This window comes from Dama dama, chromosome 2 (genome assembly GCF_033118175.1).
Source record: "Dama dama isolate Ldn47 chromosome 2, ASM3311817v1, whole genome shotgun sequence".
In the NCBI taxonomy this organism is placed as follows: Eukaryota; Metazoa; Chordata; class Mammalia; order Artiodactyla; family Cervidae; genus Dama; species Dama dama.
Genome location: NC_083682.1, coordinates 24,684,076 through 24,702,817, shown reverse-complemented (window position 1 = coordinate 24,702,817; position 18,742 = coordinate 24,684,076). Strand labels below are relative to the sequence as shown.

Sequence of the window (18,742 nt, the reverse complement as noted above, 5' to 3'; positions counted from 1 at the left end):
TCAGAAGATGATGGTATCACTGATGCAATGGACATGAACTTGGGCAAACTCCAGGAGATGGTGAGGGACAGGGAGGCCTGGCGTGCTGCAGTTCATGGGGTTGCAAAGAGTCGGACACGACTGGGCAACTGAATAACAAACAGCAGCAATTTCACTGATGGGTATATACCCAAAAGAACTGAAAACAGAGTCTCAAAGAGATCTGTATATGCATATTCATAGCAGTATTATTCACAATAGCTAAAGCATGGAAGCAAACCAAGAATCCATCAAGAGATGAATGAATAAGCAATATGTGGCATATTTACATACAACAGAATATTATTCAGTCTTAAAATGTAAGGAAACTCTGACATATACTATAATATGGATGAACCTTAAGGACATTATGCTAAGCAAAATAAACTAGTCACAAAGAGACAAATACTGAATGATTTCCACCTATATGATATACTAGTCAAAATCATAGAAACAGAAGGTACTGTCTTCTTTTCTGTTTGAAAAATTCCCCCAAAAGAAAGCTATGCATTATGTGAGTCCAACTTTGGGAATTTTCAGAATGTTATTTACCTCACAAAAAGCAAAAATCAACTTTTATACTTTTTCTCTGTAAAATATGTTGTTACAACTGATTATTAAGGTACTAAGAAAGTGAATAACTAATGTTACCTTCCAACAACTTCCTTATGGATATTTTTCCAGTGGTCCTTGTCTGAATCAGTTCCTATGTTAGGATCTAGACTCTTCAGAGAAACACCAGCAACATTTACTCCACTCCATAAAGGCACTAAAAGAAATAAATCTCAGAATGAACTCTTCTTCCCAATACTTCAGTTGTTTAAATGCAGTGGATTTTTTTTTACCCAGGTGTTGGCTTTATCATATTTTATTAACTTGCCATACATATATGGTAAGTTCAGTGGGGTTTTTAAGAATAAAGTTAGGTTACTACCTTACACCATATATAAAAATAAGTTTCAAATAGACAAAAGAGAGAAATGTAAAAAGTAAAATTATAAAGTATCATAAAATATGCAGTAGAATTTATTTGTAATTTGTGGTAAGGAGTCATGTTAAAGCAAGATATAAATATAGAATCCACAAAGAAAATAGTCTATAAGAAATAACAAAATATTATAAGAGGGCAAAGAGCAATAAATTAATATCATACTATTAAACCATACAGAGTTTTTTTTAAAATAAAATCATGGAATATTAAATGGGAGAAATTAAAACATATCTGGGAAAATTATTTTTAATGATTATTGTCTTTTAAGCTAAGACAATGACACAAGCCAACAGAATCAAATTAAGGCACTGTCAAAAAAATTTGTTTAAATCAAATAAAAAATACTTATTATACTATAACCATTGAAGTACTAATTAAATGTTTTGAACAAACGGATGATTGAATAAAGGAATAAATGGTGCCTATTCTCAATGGACCAGTTGGCATTACAGAAAGAAGACTGATACACACCACAGAATTAGACAGCATTATAAGCATGAAGTTCTAAATGTGTAGTTTCGTGGTGGTAGTTTAGTCGCTAAGTCATGTCCGACTCTTGCAACCCCATGGACTATAGCCCAACAGGCTCCTCTGTCCACGGGATTTTCCAGGCAAGAATACTGGAGTGGACTGCCATTTCCTTCTCCAGAAGATTTTCCTGAACCAGGAATTGAACCCAGGTCTCCTGCATTGCAGGCAAATTCTTTACCGACTGAGCTATGAAGGAACCCAAAACATCTAAATGTGTAGCAGAGATTAAATGTTTAAGTTAGGAAAAGAGCCAAGACATATGACCTAAGTAATAGTTTAAATCACACACTAAAAATTTTATTTCTGTGAAAAGTCAGGGAAAAACAAATCTCAAGAGTCACAAAGTAGATTAATGGTTGCTTGTGGCTAGGGCAGGGGGTGAGTACAGGAATTGGCGTTCTTGGGGGTGATGCAAATTTTCTACTATTAGACTGTGGTGATGGTTGCACAACTCTGTGAATAAAAATCCAATGAATTATACACTTTAAATGGGTAAAATTTATGGGCTGTGTATTATATCTTAATAATTCTGTCCTTAAAACCACAATGAAAGTGCTCCAGACCAAAAAAAAAAAACACACACACACACACACACTCATTGAATTTTTAAAATAGCTATATGCTCTGTGCACTATTTTGTGTGAGGTAGCTAAATCCAATGACACAAAAGACTGAAAGTTAAGGAAAACAAACAGTAAAATGCCAACACTTTAAGGAAAATAAGCATTATTAAAGATAAGAAGTGTGATTATATAATGGTAATGAGTTTACACTTACCACTAGAATCACCATGTTCACCAATAATCCAACCATGGCAGCTTGAGGGATGTACACCTAACTTCTGTCCAATTAGGTAACGGAAACGGGCAGAGTCTAGATTACAACCACTTCCAATTACACGAGTTGCAGGTAAGCCACTTAACTTCCAGACAACATATGTCAAAATATCCACTAGGAAGAAAAATTTCTTGTTAGAGAAAGATTCATAGTAACTTCTTACAATTTGATTTTCTGAATAGACAGATCGATTAATTGTCTTAGAGTCAAATATGGATTCATTAGAGTTCAAAATGAAGCAAGTCAACAAAGAAAAAAAGATAATCTCTCAGATGGGTTTTAAAAGATTAAATGATCACCATCAGAATTTTAAAATGAAAGATTCTTTTTTGAAATAACATATGTGCCTATCTGTATATTTAATGATCGGTGAATTATACCTCTCTAAGATCACCTAGCTTTTTCCTCTCCATCATCACAGCCTCATGTAAATTATCAGAGTCTCCTACCTAGAATAAAGCCACATGCATGCTTAGGAATGTATGCAGGTGTGTGCATGCTCAGGAAAAACATGGTAAGATTGTAAACTTTAGCTCTGTCTAACCATGAGGTTCTATGAAAGCAGGAAGTAAAGGCTAAGGCACAGTTACAAACTGCCTGGTGAGTGTTGAAGGCATGCCCTAACTTGTACACAGAGCACTGCAGCAAAGACTGGGAGGTATCTTTTGGTTCCAAGCATTTAAGGAAAGTTTTGTCCAATCAGTGGCGGATCACTGAACAGATGAAACATAGACCTCTGTGTCCACATATAATAAAAATACAGACTTGACAGAATTAACTCATAAAAGTCACAAAACAAACTATAACAAGCTGATGCAAACGCTGAGAAGAATTTCATTCACAGTTTTTCTACTGTACTTTTTTAATGTTCAAGTTTCAACAAATTATGAGGCATGAAACAAAATAAGGAAATACATAACATAGAAAGACAAAAAAACATCAACAGAAACTGTCCCTGAGAAAGCCCAGCCATTAAACAACTACCCTGTCTTCAAGTCCACAGATTCTTCCTTCTGCCTTCTCACTCTGCTAGAGTCCGTCTAGTTAATGTTCATTTAACTTTTTAACTTCAGAATTTCTATTCTTTTTTAAAAAATAGCATTTATTTATTTAGTAATATTCACCGTTTGGTGAGAGATCAACCTCATTATTTCCTTTAGTTCTTTAGACACGTTTTGTTTTAGTTCTTTAAACATAGTTAAAGTAGTTCATTTAAAATATCTGATAAATCTCTATTCAGTTACTCTGGCTAGAATTTCTAGCATGATGCTAAACAGAAGTGGCAAAAGCAAGTCTCACTGCCTCATTCCTGGTCTTAGAAGTAAAATCACTCAGTCTAGTACCATCAAGTATAAGGCTAGCTGGGGTTGTTTCATAAATATTTTTTTATGAGGTTGAAGAAAATTCCTTTCATTCATGGGTTAGTAAATTATTTTTTAAAATCATAATTCAGTGTGGAATTTTGTTTACTGCCTTATCTGCATCTATTAGCCTTTTATCATTATATAATATTCTTGTCTGCAACAATAATTTTTGTGTTAAAGTCTAATTTCTGTGATATCAGTATAGCAACTCCAGCTCTCTTTTAGCTCCTGTTTGTATGCAGTATCTTTTTCCATCTTTTTATTTTCACTTAACTGTGTCTTTTTATTCTTTTCAATTAAAATATTTTTTTTCAATTTTTATTAGAGTATTCTGTGTGTGTGCTCAGTCCTGTCCAACTCTTTGCAACCCCATGGACTGTAGCCTACACCAGGCTCCTTCTGTCCATGGAATTTTCCAGGCAATAACACTGGAGTAGGTTGCGATTTCCTTCTCTAGGGGATCTTCCTGACCCAGGGATTGAATCTGTGTCTCTTGTGTCTCCTACATTGGCAGGCAGATTCTTTACCACTCCACCACCCGGGAAGCCCCTTTTTGGAGTACAGCTGATTTACAATGTTGTGTCAGTTTCAGGTACACAGCAAAGTGAGTCAGTTATACATATATCCACTCTTGGTGGATCACTAAACAGATGAAACAAAGACTTCTGTGTCCATGTATAATGAAGAATACAGACTTCACAGAATTAACTCACAAAAGTCACAAAACAATATATATATGTACATATATCCACTCTTTTTTAGATTCTTTTCCTATATAGGCCATTATGCAGTATTGATTAGAGCTCCCTGTGCTACACATTAGTGCTTATTAGTTGTTTATTTTATGTGTAGTAGTGTGTATACGTAAATGCCAATCTCCCAATTTATCCTTCCCTCCCTCTACTCTGGTAAACCATAAGTTTGTTTTCTTCACATCCGTGACTCTACCTGTTTTGTAAATAAGTTCATCTGTACCTTTTTTTTTTAGATTCCACACATAAATATGATAAATAACATACGATAGGCTTCCCTGGCGGCTCAGTGGTAAAGAATCCAGCTGCCAATGCAGGAGACACAGGTTTGATCCCTAGGTTGGGAAGATACCCTAGAGAAGGAAATAGCAACCCACCCCTTTATTCTTACCTGGGAAATCCCATGGACAGAGAAGCCTGGCAGGCTACAGTCCAAGAGGTCACACAAGAGTTAGACACAACTTAGTGAATAAACAACAATGCATACAACTTGCATATCAATTATATATCAATAATGCTGGGGAAAAAAAAGTATTGTGTACTTTGGATGGGTGTGGTTTATCATCATAAATTTGCTAAACAACATTGTTTTAAAAAGAAAAAGAAATGGTATGGAAAGGTCAGTTTTCATTCCAATCTCAAAGAAAGGCAATGCCAAAGAATGTTCATACTACCGCACAATTGCACTCATCTCACACGCTAGCAAAGTAATACTCAAAATTCCCCAAGCCAGGCTTCAACAGTATGTGAACCGTGAACTTCCAGATATTCAAGTTGGATTTAGAAAAGGCAGACAAACCAGGGATCAAACTGTCAACATCTGCTGGATCATTGAAAAATCGAGCATTCCAGAAAAACATCTACTTTTGATTTATTGACTATGCCAAAGCCTTTGACTGTGTGGATCACAACAAACTGTGGAAAATTATTAAAGAGATGGGAATACCAGACCACCTGAACTGCCTCCTGAGAAATCTGTATGCAGGTCAAGAAGCAACAGTTAGAACTGGACATGGAACAACAGATTGGTTCCAAATCGGGAAAGGAGTAGTATATCAAGGTTGTATATTGTCACCCTGCTTATTTAACTTACATGCAGAGTATATAATGCAAAATGCCAGGTTAGATGAAACACAAGCTGGAATCAAGATTGCAGGGAGAAATATCAATAACCTCAGATATGCAGATGACACCACCCTTAAGGCAGAAAGCGAAGAAGAACTAAAGAGCCTCTTGATGAAAGTGAAAAAGTTGGCTTAAACCTCAACATTCAGTGCTCACTTCGGCAGCACATATACTAAAATTGGAACGATACAGAGAAGATTAGTATGGCCCCTGCACAAGGATGACACGCAAATTCGTGAAGCGTTCCATATTTTTCGGGATGGGGAATACATGTAAATCCATGGCTGATTCATGTCAATGTATGACAAAACCCACTATAATACTGTAAAGTAATTAGCCTCCAACTAATAAAAATAAATGAAAAAAAAAAAACTCAACATTCAGAAAACTAAGATCATGGCATCTGGTCCCATCACCTCATGGCAAATAGATGGGGAAACAATGCAAACAGCGAGAGACCTTATTTTTCTGGGCTCCAAAATCACTGCAGATGATTGCGCCATGAAATTAAAAGACGCTTGCTCCTTAGAAGGAAAGTTATGACCAACCTAGAAAGCATATTAAAAATCAGAGACATTACTTTGCCAACCAAGGTCCGTCTAGTCAAAGCTATGGTTTTTCCAGTAGTCATGTATGGATGTGAGAGTTGGACTATAAAGAAAGCTGAGCTCAGAAGAATTGATGCTTTTGAACTGTGATGTTGGAGAAGACTCTTGAGAGTCCCCTGGACTGCAAGGAGATCCAACCACTCCATCGTAAAGGAAATCAGTCCTGACCATTCATTGGAAGGACTGATGCTGAAGCTGAACCTCCAATACTTTGGCCACCTGATGTGAAGACCCTTGATGCTGGGAAAGATTGAAGGCAGGAGAAGGGGATGACAGAAGATGAGATGGTTGGATACCATCACTGATGCGATGGACATGAGTTTGAGTAAGCTCTGGGAGTTGGTGACGGACAGGAAGGCCTGGCGTGCTACAGTCCATGGGGTCGCAAAGAGTCGGACATGACTGAGTGAACTGAACTGAATGGAAATATCATCCTTATGCAGTTAAAGGTAATAGAAAAGACTCACCTGGATTTGAAACAATAAGCATCTTACAATCAGGACTATTTTGGACTATGGCAGGAATGATTGACTTCATGATATCCACATTACGTTGGACCAGGTTAAGGCGACTTTCTCCCTCCTGCTGCCGTGCACCTGCTGTAATAATAACTAATCTGGAATTTGCAGATACACTGTAATCTAAAGAAGGAAACAAAAGAAAATATTTGGATCAAGATTGCCATGATCTCTGTGCCTTAATTCTTTAAAAGTCTATTGTATGGTGATGGTATTAAAGTACTCCACTACTATCATGCCTTGCACTTGCAAATGAACAGATTTTCCACACAGTAATGCTATCTTAGTCACATCTGACTCTTTGGGATCCTATGGACTATAGCCTGCCAGGCTCCTTTGTTCATGGAACCCTCCAGGCAAGAATACTAGAGATGGTAGCCATTCCCTTCTCCAGGAGATCTTTCTGACCCAGGGATCAAATCTGCGTATCTTGAATTGTAGGCGGATTCTTTACTGTTTGAGCCACCAGGGAAGCCATGAAATTAAAAGACGCTTGCTCCGTGGAAGAAAAGTTATGACAAACCAAGACAGTGTATTAAAAAGCAGACACATCAGTTTGCCGACAAAGGTCCTTATAGTCAAAGGTAGGGTTTTTTCAGAGAGTTGGACAATGAAGGCTGAACCTTGACGAATTGATGCTTTAGAACTGTGGTGCTGGAGTAGACTCTTGAGAGTCCTTTTGAAAGCATGGAGGTCAAACCAGTCAGCCCTAGAGGAAATCAACCCTGAATATTCATTGGAAGGACTGATGCTGAAGCTGAAGCTCCAAAACACTGGTCACCTGATATTAAGAGCTGACTCACTGGAAAAGACCCTGATGCTCAGAAAAATTGAGGGCAGGAGGACAAGAGGGTGACAGAGGATGAGACAGCTGGATGGCATCACTGATTCAATGGACATGGGTTTGAGTAAACTCAGGGAAATGGTGAAGAACAGGGAAGCCTGGCATTCTTGAGCCTGCTCATGGTGTCCATGAGGTTGCAAAGAGTGGGTCACAACTGAGCGACTGAACAACAGTGTTACCTGGTATAACCTGAAGGAAATCTTGTCACTAATGATTTACCAATGTTCACACCGATTTAAAAAAGTAAAATAATAGAACCTACCATCCCTTTTAGCCCACATTTCCATTTTTTATTAAAGCCTGAGGCAATGCAACTCAACTCTCTGGATTCTTAGAAATACCATATGAATCAGAAGCTTAGAATTCTGAGAATTTATGTGTGTTTGAGGATTCGAAGAGTGAGAATGTATTACAATTATTGTGAGGGGCTATGCTTAATATCATAAAAACATTCTTCATTCACATAAGAAAATTAACCTTCTAAATTTGATGACCAGTTGTAAAGTATTTCACTTATTAAGCCCAACATGATGTTCAGTATCCCACACTGGACTTTTAAAAAAGTATTATAGGGCTTCCTTGGTGGTCCACTGGTCAAGAATCTGTATTCCTTGGGCTGCCATCCACGTCCCTTGGGGCTGTGCACCCACCACACAGGGACCAGAGTCCAGTGCAGAGATTGCTTCGTCCTGGAACGCGGCGTACAGCCCAGAAAGGAGGTTGCCCCCTCCCCTGACACGCATGGCATGGTTCCTGGGAACCTGGTGCTAAACCATTCCTAGAAGACCTGCTTCTGGGTCTGGGTTTCATACGTAGCAGAGCGGCTCCCTTACAGCAATCTACTGAACGTCAGACCTCCACAAAAGGGTTTAAAAAAAAAGAATCCACGGTCCAATGCAGAACAGTCAGGTTCCATCTCTGGTGTGGGAACTAAAACCCCATATGCCTGGGGCAACTAAGTCTGGGCACACATTAAAGGTATCATTCCACTGTTTTCAGCTTTCAGTGCTACTGTTGATAAGTCAGTCTGCCTCCCCCTCCCTTTTCTGTAGGTAATTTGTTTTCTGATCATTTTAAAATTCTCTTTGTTTTTAAAGTTTTCTAATTTCACAAGACTGTGTCTAGATGGGGATTTTTATTTATCCGTCGTGAGATTATTTGGGTTGAATCCATGGGTTGTTTTTCACCAGTTCTCCAAAATGCTGAATCAAAATCTTTTCAAGTATTTTCTCTGCCTCATTCACTCTTCTAAGTAGAAGTATTTTACACTGTCTCACTCTATCCTCCATGATTCTTAACCTGTCATATTTTCTACTTCTTGCCATCTTCTGGGTAATTGCCTTAGATTCACCACTTGTTTCTTCAAATATGTCTGCTCTATTATTAAATCTATTAGTTTTTTGTTTCATTCCATTTCATATTCAGAAGTTATATTAGTGTTTGGTTATTTCTAAAAATCTGTTCTTTTTCTCATAGTTTCCTATCTTATATTGATATTTTCAAGCTTGTGCTTTATTCTTTAAATAATCACAGTTAAATTATAATTTGTTTTATAACTTCTTTATCAGAAATCTACTGTGGTCTCTGTCAGTTCTTGCTCATTTTTTCTTGTAGATTTAATTATTCATACTGTGAGATGTTTACCTTCCATGAAACTTTATTTGGGGAAGTTCTTTGAGGCCTTAAATAAAATGTATTTCCTCCAGAGACTATCTTAAGATTGCTAAGCTTTTATTGGAATTTAATTAAGGGCCAACTTGTGGCTTCCAAATCCTTAGCAGCCATTTCCCTCTTTTACTAAAGCATTTCTGAGACAGTCAATTTTACTTGCAGTTCCCAGAGATAGGGAGAAGGGAATTATTTCCAGGTCATTCTTACATTAAGAAATTGGCAAATTAAGGCCAGCAAGCCAAATCTGTTCTACTACCTGTTTTTGTAAATAAAGTCTCATTGGAACATAGCCACACTCACATGCTTATGTATTGTCAATGGATGCTTTAATACAAGAGGGCTGCAAGTTTTGACAGAGACTATGTTGCTCACAAAGCCTGAAATACTTACTATGTGACCCTTTACAGAAAAAAGTTTACTGATCCCTGGTGTAGTCCATTGGGGTCTTGCTTTATGGGGTTATTTCCTACGCACCTCTCAAATTAGGCTGTCTCCAGTCTGCTAAGTCCTGTGAGGCAGGTAAAACCAAAATTCAAGTTCACTAGGTTCGGCTAACGTTAGCTACTGAAAACTAGCAACAGTGCTGTTTAACTCTATAATTTCCTGCCTTCATTCAGCACCTGTTCTGAAAATGTCTTAATTTTATTAACAGCATATCAATTCTTTAAGTATTGATATTTATTCTTTCATATTTTTTGCACAAGTTTTGTTATTTATAGCAAAAGGATTGATTCAGGTACTTATCCTGCCATATTACTATTAGGTAAAAGCTGAATGATTTTTAAAAGTATTTTAATACAGGAGTAGCTTTTTAACTTGACTCTGCTCAACAAATTCAATAGATTAACTGATGTAAAACATACTGATACCCAAGGTACACTGAACACTCTCAACTATTAATAGTAGACTTCTAATATGTCTGTATACTTCTGTGCTTGTGAGTTGCTGCGTATCAAGAATTTGTCATGTTTCTACACAAACATATTTATGCCAGATATATTAATTACCTAATATGATGTAAACCACTAAAATATGATGGTGAAAGAAATACATAGTAAACAGGACATTCAGGATTGAGATGTGAATAGATTTCACACACACAATGTGTCAAGTGAATTGGTAATGTTTTACTTCTTTTGCTATGTGCTGGCTGCATTGATGTTTGTTATACTTAAGCTCTAGCTCTTTTTTACATCTCAGGTATTTCATAGTTAATTTTTTAATGACTGTTACTATGAAAATTAAGTTGAATGCTTTAGAAAGACATGTTAAAATAAAAATCTTTAAAAATCTTCCTTTTAGTTATAAGAGAAATAAAAATGAAGAAAAACCATAAAAATTTATTAGTGTTTTGTGATTAGACTGCTTCATGAGTATCTTTAAACTAATTATGGTACTTTAAAGAAATAGAAATGATTATTACTGGTTTGCTATTAAAAAAAAAAATACTGCAAAAACTCCAATCAGTTGAGCCATGCTCAAAGGTCTTACCCTCCAATCAGAAAATTAGCAAATGAAGTTCTTGTACATTTATATGTTTCAGGTCAATATAAAATTTTATGATGGTTCTAACAGGCACTTTAAAAGTAAGTAACCATTTTCAGTTCCAATTATGTTAGACAAGAGGGCTTCTAGTAGCAAGTACATCTGTTGAATCACATTACCAAAAAGCACACTATATACAATACTTTATGATAAAATAATTATTTTTCCTAATTCTCTAAGCATTCTTAGTTGGCCAAAACATAATGCTAATGCTAATGGGGCTAAGCTCTCCATTTCCTCTTCTATAGCTTCAAACTATACCCTGAAACCTGGTTGTCTAAAAAACAGGTTAAAAAATACAAATACACATCAAAAAAAACAAGAATATAGATAAATGTATCAATAATATTACAAAAACTATTCAAGACTGCATATCTTTGGGAAAATATATACAACTGAATGACAAGTTTAAAAAGTATTTATATAATACAATGTCAGTTGTGTAAAAAACAAATGAATAAGAAATACACAAAACCATTAACAAGAGAGATTCAAAAAGTTTAATACTGTTTTTGTATTTATCAAATATTCTCCAATCAGAATGGAATGTTCTTTTTTTTTTAATCATTAAAATATTATACTCATTTATTACTGTGATTCTATGGAAAACAAAAAAGAGGAATAGGAAGAAATAGTATTGCTTTTGTGCCTTTTTTTTTTTTTTCATTTATTTTGGAATGTTTTTAAAAAATTAACCTTCTAAATTATATGTCCTAATTACAAAGGGGCTATTTTAAATTTTATACTTATTGACAACAATTTGATAGACTTCACTATTTTTTTTTAAGTTTTGAAAATAATTTTATAAAACTAACCTTTTCCAGAGACAATCTTTGAAGTATTAAAGAAAAGACTGCCATGCTGAAGATCCATTGTTTCTCCCTTCAGTTTGTCTGTTACAACATCAACAAGGGCAAGCTCATCAGCCAAATCCTAAAATACATGAAAGGTCTGAATAAAATGTTCCCATTTCAATTTTAAGAGAAAAAGAAAAAATTTTATGTGGTTATTTTATAATCAGACTTCCCTATAGCTCAGATGGTAAAGAATCTGCAAAGAAGTGCTACATTTTTAGTAGAAAAAGTGGTATAAAAATAATAATTCTTTACAGGAGTTCTTTGGTGGCCTAGCGGTTAGGATTTTGGACTTTCACTGCCATGGCTTGGGTTCAATATCTAAATCCCTGGTCAGGGAACTGAGATCCTGAAAGCTTCAAGGCTTGGCCAAAAAGAAAAAAGTCTTTTAATGTGCCTATACTTTGGCCACCTGATGCAAAGAGCTGACTCATTTGAAAAGACCCTGATGCTGGGAAAGATTGAAGGCAGAAGGAGAAGGGGACGACAGAGGATGAGACGATTGGATGGCACCACCGATCAATGGACATGAATTTGAGTAAACTCTGGGAGTTGGTGATGGACAAGGAGGCCTGACATGCTGCAATCCATGGAGTCGCAAAGAGTCAGACCCGACTGAGCAACTGAACTGAACTGAACTGAATGTACCTAAAGACACCAGAAGTTAAGGTAAACAACAGAATGCAGCAAAAAGTATTAATTGTTTTGCCTTCATGTAATTGTTAAGTTTTTCAGAATTGTTTTTTTTCCTACTTCAGATAACAGCTTTAAAACAAATGAAAACTTATGAAATCCTTTCAAAGGATTTTATTATATTTAACCCTTATGCCTAATTTCTGAATTGGTTGAAGCTGTTTTTAGTATGAATCCTTATGGCCAAAAATGAAAGGTAGGCATCTCTGGGAAACCACTTCATGTGGGCTTGGTATATTACAATTAACGCTGGCCCTCCAACTTAGGGGTAGGTAAGTAACCATACACCCAGACCCAACCAGTTGTTTCATCCTTCCTTCTGGACTCAGCAGTTACTTCACAAGTGGGCATATGGCCCAGGCATAACAAATGAGCACACTGTCTGTGAGCTTAGAAAATGGAAGTGAATTCTGGCCCTTTCACCTCCTAGGCATTTGACCATGAGCAAGCTCTTTAACATATATGCTTCAGTATTTTCATCTATAAATGGAGATGATAACAGTACCTGCCTCCTAAGGTTGTTATAAAGATTACAAAACACCTTTAAAATAAAAAAAATACCTTTAAAACATTTAGAGAGGTGACAAACTAAACAATGAAAACTACAAAACTGCTGAAACAAATTAAAGAAGAAATAAACAAACAGACATCCTATGTTCATGGACTGGAAAATAAAGTATTATTAAGACATCAATACTACTCCAAGCAATCTTCAGATTTAATGCAACCACTGCAAAAATTCCAATGGCATTTCTTTCAAGAATTAGAAAATTCCATTCTAAAATTCTTATGGAATCTCAAGAGACTCTGTATAACCAAAACAATCTTTAAAAGGAATACAGAAGGTGTCAAGCTTCCTGATTTCAATATTTATGACAAAGCTACAGTAATTAAAACAGTGTGGTACTGACATAAAGAGACATATAGACCAATGGAACAGAAGAGAGTCCAGGGGGGGAAACTCCCACATATGTGGTCAGGTATTTTTTGACAAGAGTGCCAGGATCATTCAATAGGGAAAGGACAGCATTTTCAACAAATGGTATTGGGATAACTGGACATTTACATGCAAACGAATAAGGCTGGACTGTTTACATTATACCATAGATAAAATTAACCAAAAATGGATCAAAGAGCTAAATGTAAGACCCAAAACTATAAAACCCTTAGAAGAAAAGATAGAGGGAAAACTTCATGACATTGGGTTTGGCAGTGATTTTTGGATAAAACACCAAAAGCACAATAACAAAAGTAAAAAGATAAATTGAACTACAAAGTAAGTCAGAAAAACAAATATTGCATGTTAATGCATATATATGGAATCTAGAAAAATGGTACATATGGCACATAAGAGCTCTTATTTGCAAAGCAGAAATAAGAGACACAGATGTAGAGGACATATGGACACCAAGGGGGAGAAGGAGGTGGGATGAATTGGGAAACTGAGATTGATATATATATGCTATTGATACTATGCATAAAGTGGATAACTGATGAGAACCTACTGTACAGCACAGGGAACTCTATACTCAGTGCTCTGTGGTGACCTAAATGGAAGGAAGTCCAAAAAAGAGGGGCTAGGAATGACAGTCAGGTAGGAAGGCTAGGGACCCCTAAGGAGCAGGAGGAAACGAACTGCAAGTGGCAGATATGTTTTTCTCTCTCTTCTAATCCTGTGTCGTTGGAACACTCGGTTACACCTTAACTTAACTTTGAGCTGCTAATGGCTCAGCAAACCAATGCGTTTTTCTTATGGAAATGTTTTACTTAAGCTATGTTAATGAAACTACGTATTTGCTTTGGAATCTGCCTTTCTTCAAATGGGTTTTGCTTAAGAAGTCAAGTGGGCCTTAGGAAGAAGTACTGCAAACAAAGCTAGTAGTGGTGATGGAATTCCAGCTGAGCTATTTCAAATCCTAAAAGATGATGCTGTTCAAAGTGCTGCACTCAATATGCCAGCAAATTTGGAAAACTCAGCAGGGGCCACAGGACTGGAAAAGGTCAGCTTTCATTCCAATCCCAAAGACTGTTCAAATTACCACACAATTGCACCCATTTCACAAGCTAGCAAACTAATGCTCAAAATTCTCCAAGCTAGGCTTCAACAGTACGTGAACCGAGAACGTCCAGATGTTCAAGCTGGATTTAGAAAAGGCAGAGGAACCAGAGATCAAATTGCCAACATCCATTGGATCATAGAAAAGAGCAAGAGAATTCTAGAAAAACATCTACTTCTGCTTCATTGACTATGCTAAAGCCTTTGTCTGTGTGAATCACAACAAACTGGAAAATTCTTAAAGAGATGGGAATATCAGACCACCTTACCTGCCTCCTGAGAAATCTGTATGCAGGTCAAGAAGCAACAGTTAGAATGGGACATGGAATAAAATGAACTGATTCAAAATTGGGAAAGGAGTACATCAAGGCTGTATGTTGTCACCCTGCTTAACTTATATGCAGAATACATCATGGGAAATGCCGGGCTAGATGAAGCTCAAGCTGGAATCAAGATTGTCAGGAGAAATATTAATAACCCAGATATGCACATGACACCATCCTTAGGGTGGAACTAAAGAGCCTCTTGATGAAGGTGAAAGAAGAGAGGGAAAAAGCTGGTTTAAACTTCAACATTCAAAAAACTAAGATCATGGCATCCAGTCCCATCACTTCATGGCAAACAGTTGGGGAAACAATGGAGACAGTGACAGACTATTTTTTGGGGCTCCAAAATCACTGCAGAATGTGACTGCAGGCATGAAATTAAAAGACACTTGCTCCTCGGAAGAAAAGCTATGACAAACCTAGACAGCAAATTAAAAAACAAAGACATTACTTTGCCCACAAAGTAATCAAAGGTCTGGAAGGTTTTTCTCACATCCAGTCATCTATGGATGTGAGAGCTGGATCAAAAGAGTTGATCACCAAAGAATTGATGCTTTAGAACTGTGATGTTGGAGAAGACTCTTGAGAGTCCCTTTGACTGCAAGGAGATCAAACCAGTCAATCCTAAAGGAAATCAGCCCTGAATATTCACTGGAAGCTGAAGCTCCAGTACTTTGGCCACCTGATGTGAAGAGCCAACTCATTAGGAGAGACCCTGATGCTGTGAAAGATTGAAGGCAGGAGGAGAAGGGGATGACATATGACGAGATGGTTGGATGGCATCACTGATTCAATGGACATGAGCCTGAGCAAGCTGTGGGAAATGGTGAAGGACAGGGAAGTCTGGTGTACTGTAATCCATGGAGTGGCAAAGCGTCAGACACGACTGAGCAACTGAACAACAAAAATGTATACATATAGCTGATTCATTCCACTGTACAGCAGAAACACAACATTGTAAAGCAACTATAGTCCAATAAATTTTTAAATTTAAAACTTATGTGTATCAAAGGACACAACCAACAGAACAAAAAGGAAACCCAAGGAATGGGTGAAAATTTTTGAAAGTGAAATGAAAATCACTCAGTCATGTCCGACTCTTTGCAATCCCGTGGACTATACAGTCCATGGAATTCTCTAGGCCAGAATACTGGAGTGGGCAGCCTTTGCCTTCTCCAGAGGATCTCCCCAACCCAGGGATCAAACCCAGGTCAACAGCATTGCAGATGGATTCTTTACCAGCTGAGCCACAAGGGAAACCCAACATTTGTAAATTATTTACCTAATAAGCAGTTAATATTTAGAATATAAAAAGTACTCCTACAACTCAACAACAAACTCAATTTAAAAATGGGCAAAAGATTTGAAACAGACACTCCTTCAAAGCTATATAAATAGCCAACAGGCACATGGAAAGATATTCTGGAAATAGTAAGGAAAATTAAAGGACTTCCATTGTTACTTTATCAAATTTGTTTTATAATGAGCACGTAATGCTTATATAATTAAAAAATGTAAGCATAAGCCACTGGGAAATATGATTTTCACACATCACTCTTCAAGAAAGGCAAAGTGATGAATCACTTTAACAGAAAATGTTATATAATATTAACAAAATAATGTAATCAATGTTTCTATAAATAAGTTTAAGTAGTCTGACTAAACAGGTATGTGTGCTTAGTCACTCAGTTATGTCCAAAATTCTTTGCCACCCTTTGAACTGCAGCCTGCCAGGATCTTCTGTTCATGGATTTTTTTCAGGCAAGAACAGTGGAGTGGGTTGCCATTTCCTCCTCCACGGGACCTTTTCGATCCATGGATTGAACCCTGGTCTCCTGTGTCTCCTGCATTACAAGTGGGTTCTTTACCAGCTAAGCCATCGGGGAAGCCCATAATATTCACAAAATTATTTTGCTACGGTTACATTTTAATCTTAACAAAATAATGTAATCAGTGTGTCTCCTATGAATAAATTTAAACAGCCTGACAATGCTTCACACATGGTAAACTCTACATAAATGTTTCTTAAGTAAAAAATCAGGTGATACTTCTTTGCCGTCAAGGGGTTAACCCTGCAACCCTGCGCTCAACATCTACAAGACCTATCAGTGCTCACTTATTTTCAGCCACAGTATAAGCTTTTCACTTACCTTCAGCAAGATACAAATCGCACAGGCCATGCCTACAGCACCAGTTCCAACAATGGTGATCTTACTCTGGGACACCTTATCTTCCTCAGTTAGATTCTCAATAAGCTGCTCCTTGACAGATGACATTTTGAGAACCTGATAGAGATAATGTAATTTCAGAGGAAGCAATCTCCCTGAACTAATCACTCCCATACCTATGGAAGTACCTAATGAATTTGCAGAATGTCAGAAGGGGGAAGCCAAAGGGAAAAAAATACCTGCTTGCGAGGTGTGGAGGCCTCGAAAACCGACAAGTGTATCTATCAGTGTTAGGGATTGGGAAACCACGAGGTTTTTAAAACTTTTCCCTACCCCAAGTCACCACTTTCACTCCAGTCCCAGTCACTCACAAACGCTTATCGTGTGGCCCAAGTCAGTACAGACGGCCGGAATGCACAACGCACGACCTTTAAGTCGCTTTTTAAGCTACACCACCAAAAGAAAAGACACACAGCAACGTCAGCAGATGCGGGAAGCGCAGCGACCGTTACAGTCTGAACCGTTAGACAAGCACGCTCCTACGCAAGGACGCAGGCACGCCTCTCTTCCGTCAGCAAACAAGCTCCGCCCCACGGCCGCCTCGGGCGCAGGCGCATTGGGAGGGGCTTGTCTTCTGGTGTGAGTGGGTTGGTGGGCACCTGCTGTTGTGTTGTCGTAATCTCCGTGTAAGGAATTTTAGTTGGTCTCGAAGAGTGTGCAAGAGAGGGATATTGGTATGTCGTTTCATTTCCTTCGGCTAGTCTAGGCCTCAGACTGATTTAAAAGCTGAAACTTTGGAGACCAGACCCACCTGGTGGGCAAGGGGGCAAGCTCCAAGCCTTCATGGGAAAGAACTCTCAGGCGAGCACCTGCTGTTCACCAGTGGGCCAGCTAAAACCAGTATCCTGTGGACGATGCTTCTAAATGCTGAATTGAGAGAACAAGGTGGTAATGAAAAGGAAAGAGCATGGTTAAGGTGATTTTAATTTACGCAAGGAATTTATAACTCACAGGTTGGGACACAACCTCACCTGTCAGCTTTTGTCATCACTTGCATCTGAATCCTTTTCAAAATATAAAGGATAATCCATTTTCTGTATAAAAGCCAGTAGTTTGTTGTTGTTGTTGTTTTAATGTAGTTTTGATCGTGCAATAAGTCTGCTTAAAATCCTTCAATGGCTTTCCAATGCACTTAACTAATTTTTACTGCGATCTAAGAAATGGTCATTGGAAGGACTGATGCTGAAGCTGAAACTCCAATACTTTGGCCACCTCATGCAAAGAGTTGACTCATTGGAAAAGACCCTGATGCTGGGAGGGATTGGGGGCAGGAGGAGAAGGGAACGGCAGAAGATGAGATGGCTGGATGGCATCACCGACTCAATGGACATGAGTTTGAGTAAACTCCGGGAGTTGGTGATGGATAGGGAGGCCTGGCGTGCTGCGATTCATGGGTTCGCAAAGAGTCCAACAGGACTGAACTGAACTGAACTGAACTGAAGAAATGGTCAATACGTGGCCTTCTTTCATCCCTCCAACTTCTTCTCAAGACACCACACTTCCTTCCAGCTTTTGGACAGCTTTTTCCCATTTCAGGACTTTTTGCTGTTGTGTATGTCTGCAAAGTTCTTCCCCAGCCCTTGTCAAAAGTTGATTCCTCACTTTCAGTTTTGAACAAAAATGGCACTTCCTCTAACTTTCCTTGACAAATGTATCAACTACCATCCCCTCCCAACATCTCTCCTGTTTCTGTTATGGCACTTTTCTCAACCTATTAATAGCCCCAGGCAAGGGCTTCTCAGGTGTGGCAGTGGCTATTGAATCTGTACTACCACTTGGCT

General features: G+C 37.7%; 1 protein-coding gene and 1 non-coding gene across 2 annotated transcripts in view; one reads left to right on the top strand and one right to left on the bottom strand.

The window, feature by feature from the left end:
- The window catches only part of LOC133067196 (L-lactate dehydrogenase C chain), a 32,846-nt gene extending 14,333 nt beyond the window's left edge, over window positions 1-18,513 (bottom strand). Inside the window, exons 1-6 of the mRNA XM_061158375.1 lie at window positions 17,713-18,513; window positions 16,884-17,018; window positions 11,620-11,737; window positions 6,694-6,867; window positions 2,318-2,491; window positions 670-787 (exon numbers count right to left, since the gene is read on the bottom strand). Of these exons, the coding sequence (XP_061014358.1) occupies window positions 670-787; window positions 2,318-2,491; window positions 6,694-6,867; window positions 11,620-11,737; window positions 16,884-17,009 (710 nt within the window). The 5' untranslated portion in view covers window positions 17,010-17,018; window positions 17,713-18,513. The remainder of the gene's footprint in view (window positions 1-669; window positions 788-2,317; window positions 2,492-6,693; window positions 6,868-11,619; window positions 11,738-16,883; window positions 17,019-17,712) is intronic.
- LOC133041029 (U6 spliceosomal RNA) lies at window positions 5,767-5,873 on the top strand. The gene has a single exon (XR_009689106.1). It is a non-coding gene; the product is annotated as a U6 spliceosomal RNA (small nuclear RNA).
- Window positions 18,514-18,742: the final 229 nt, after the last annotated feature.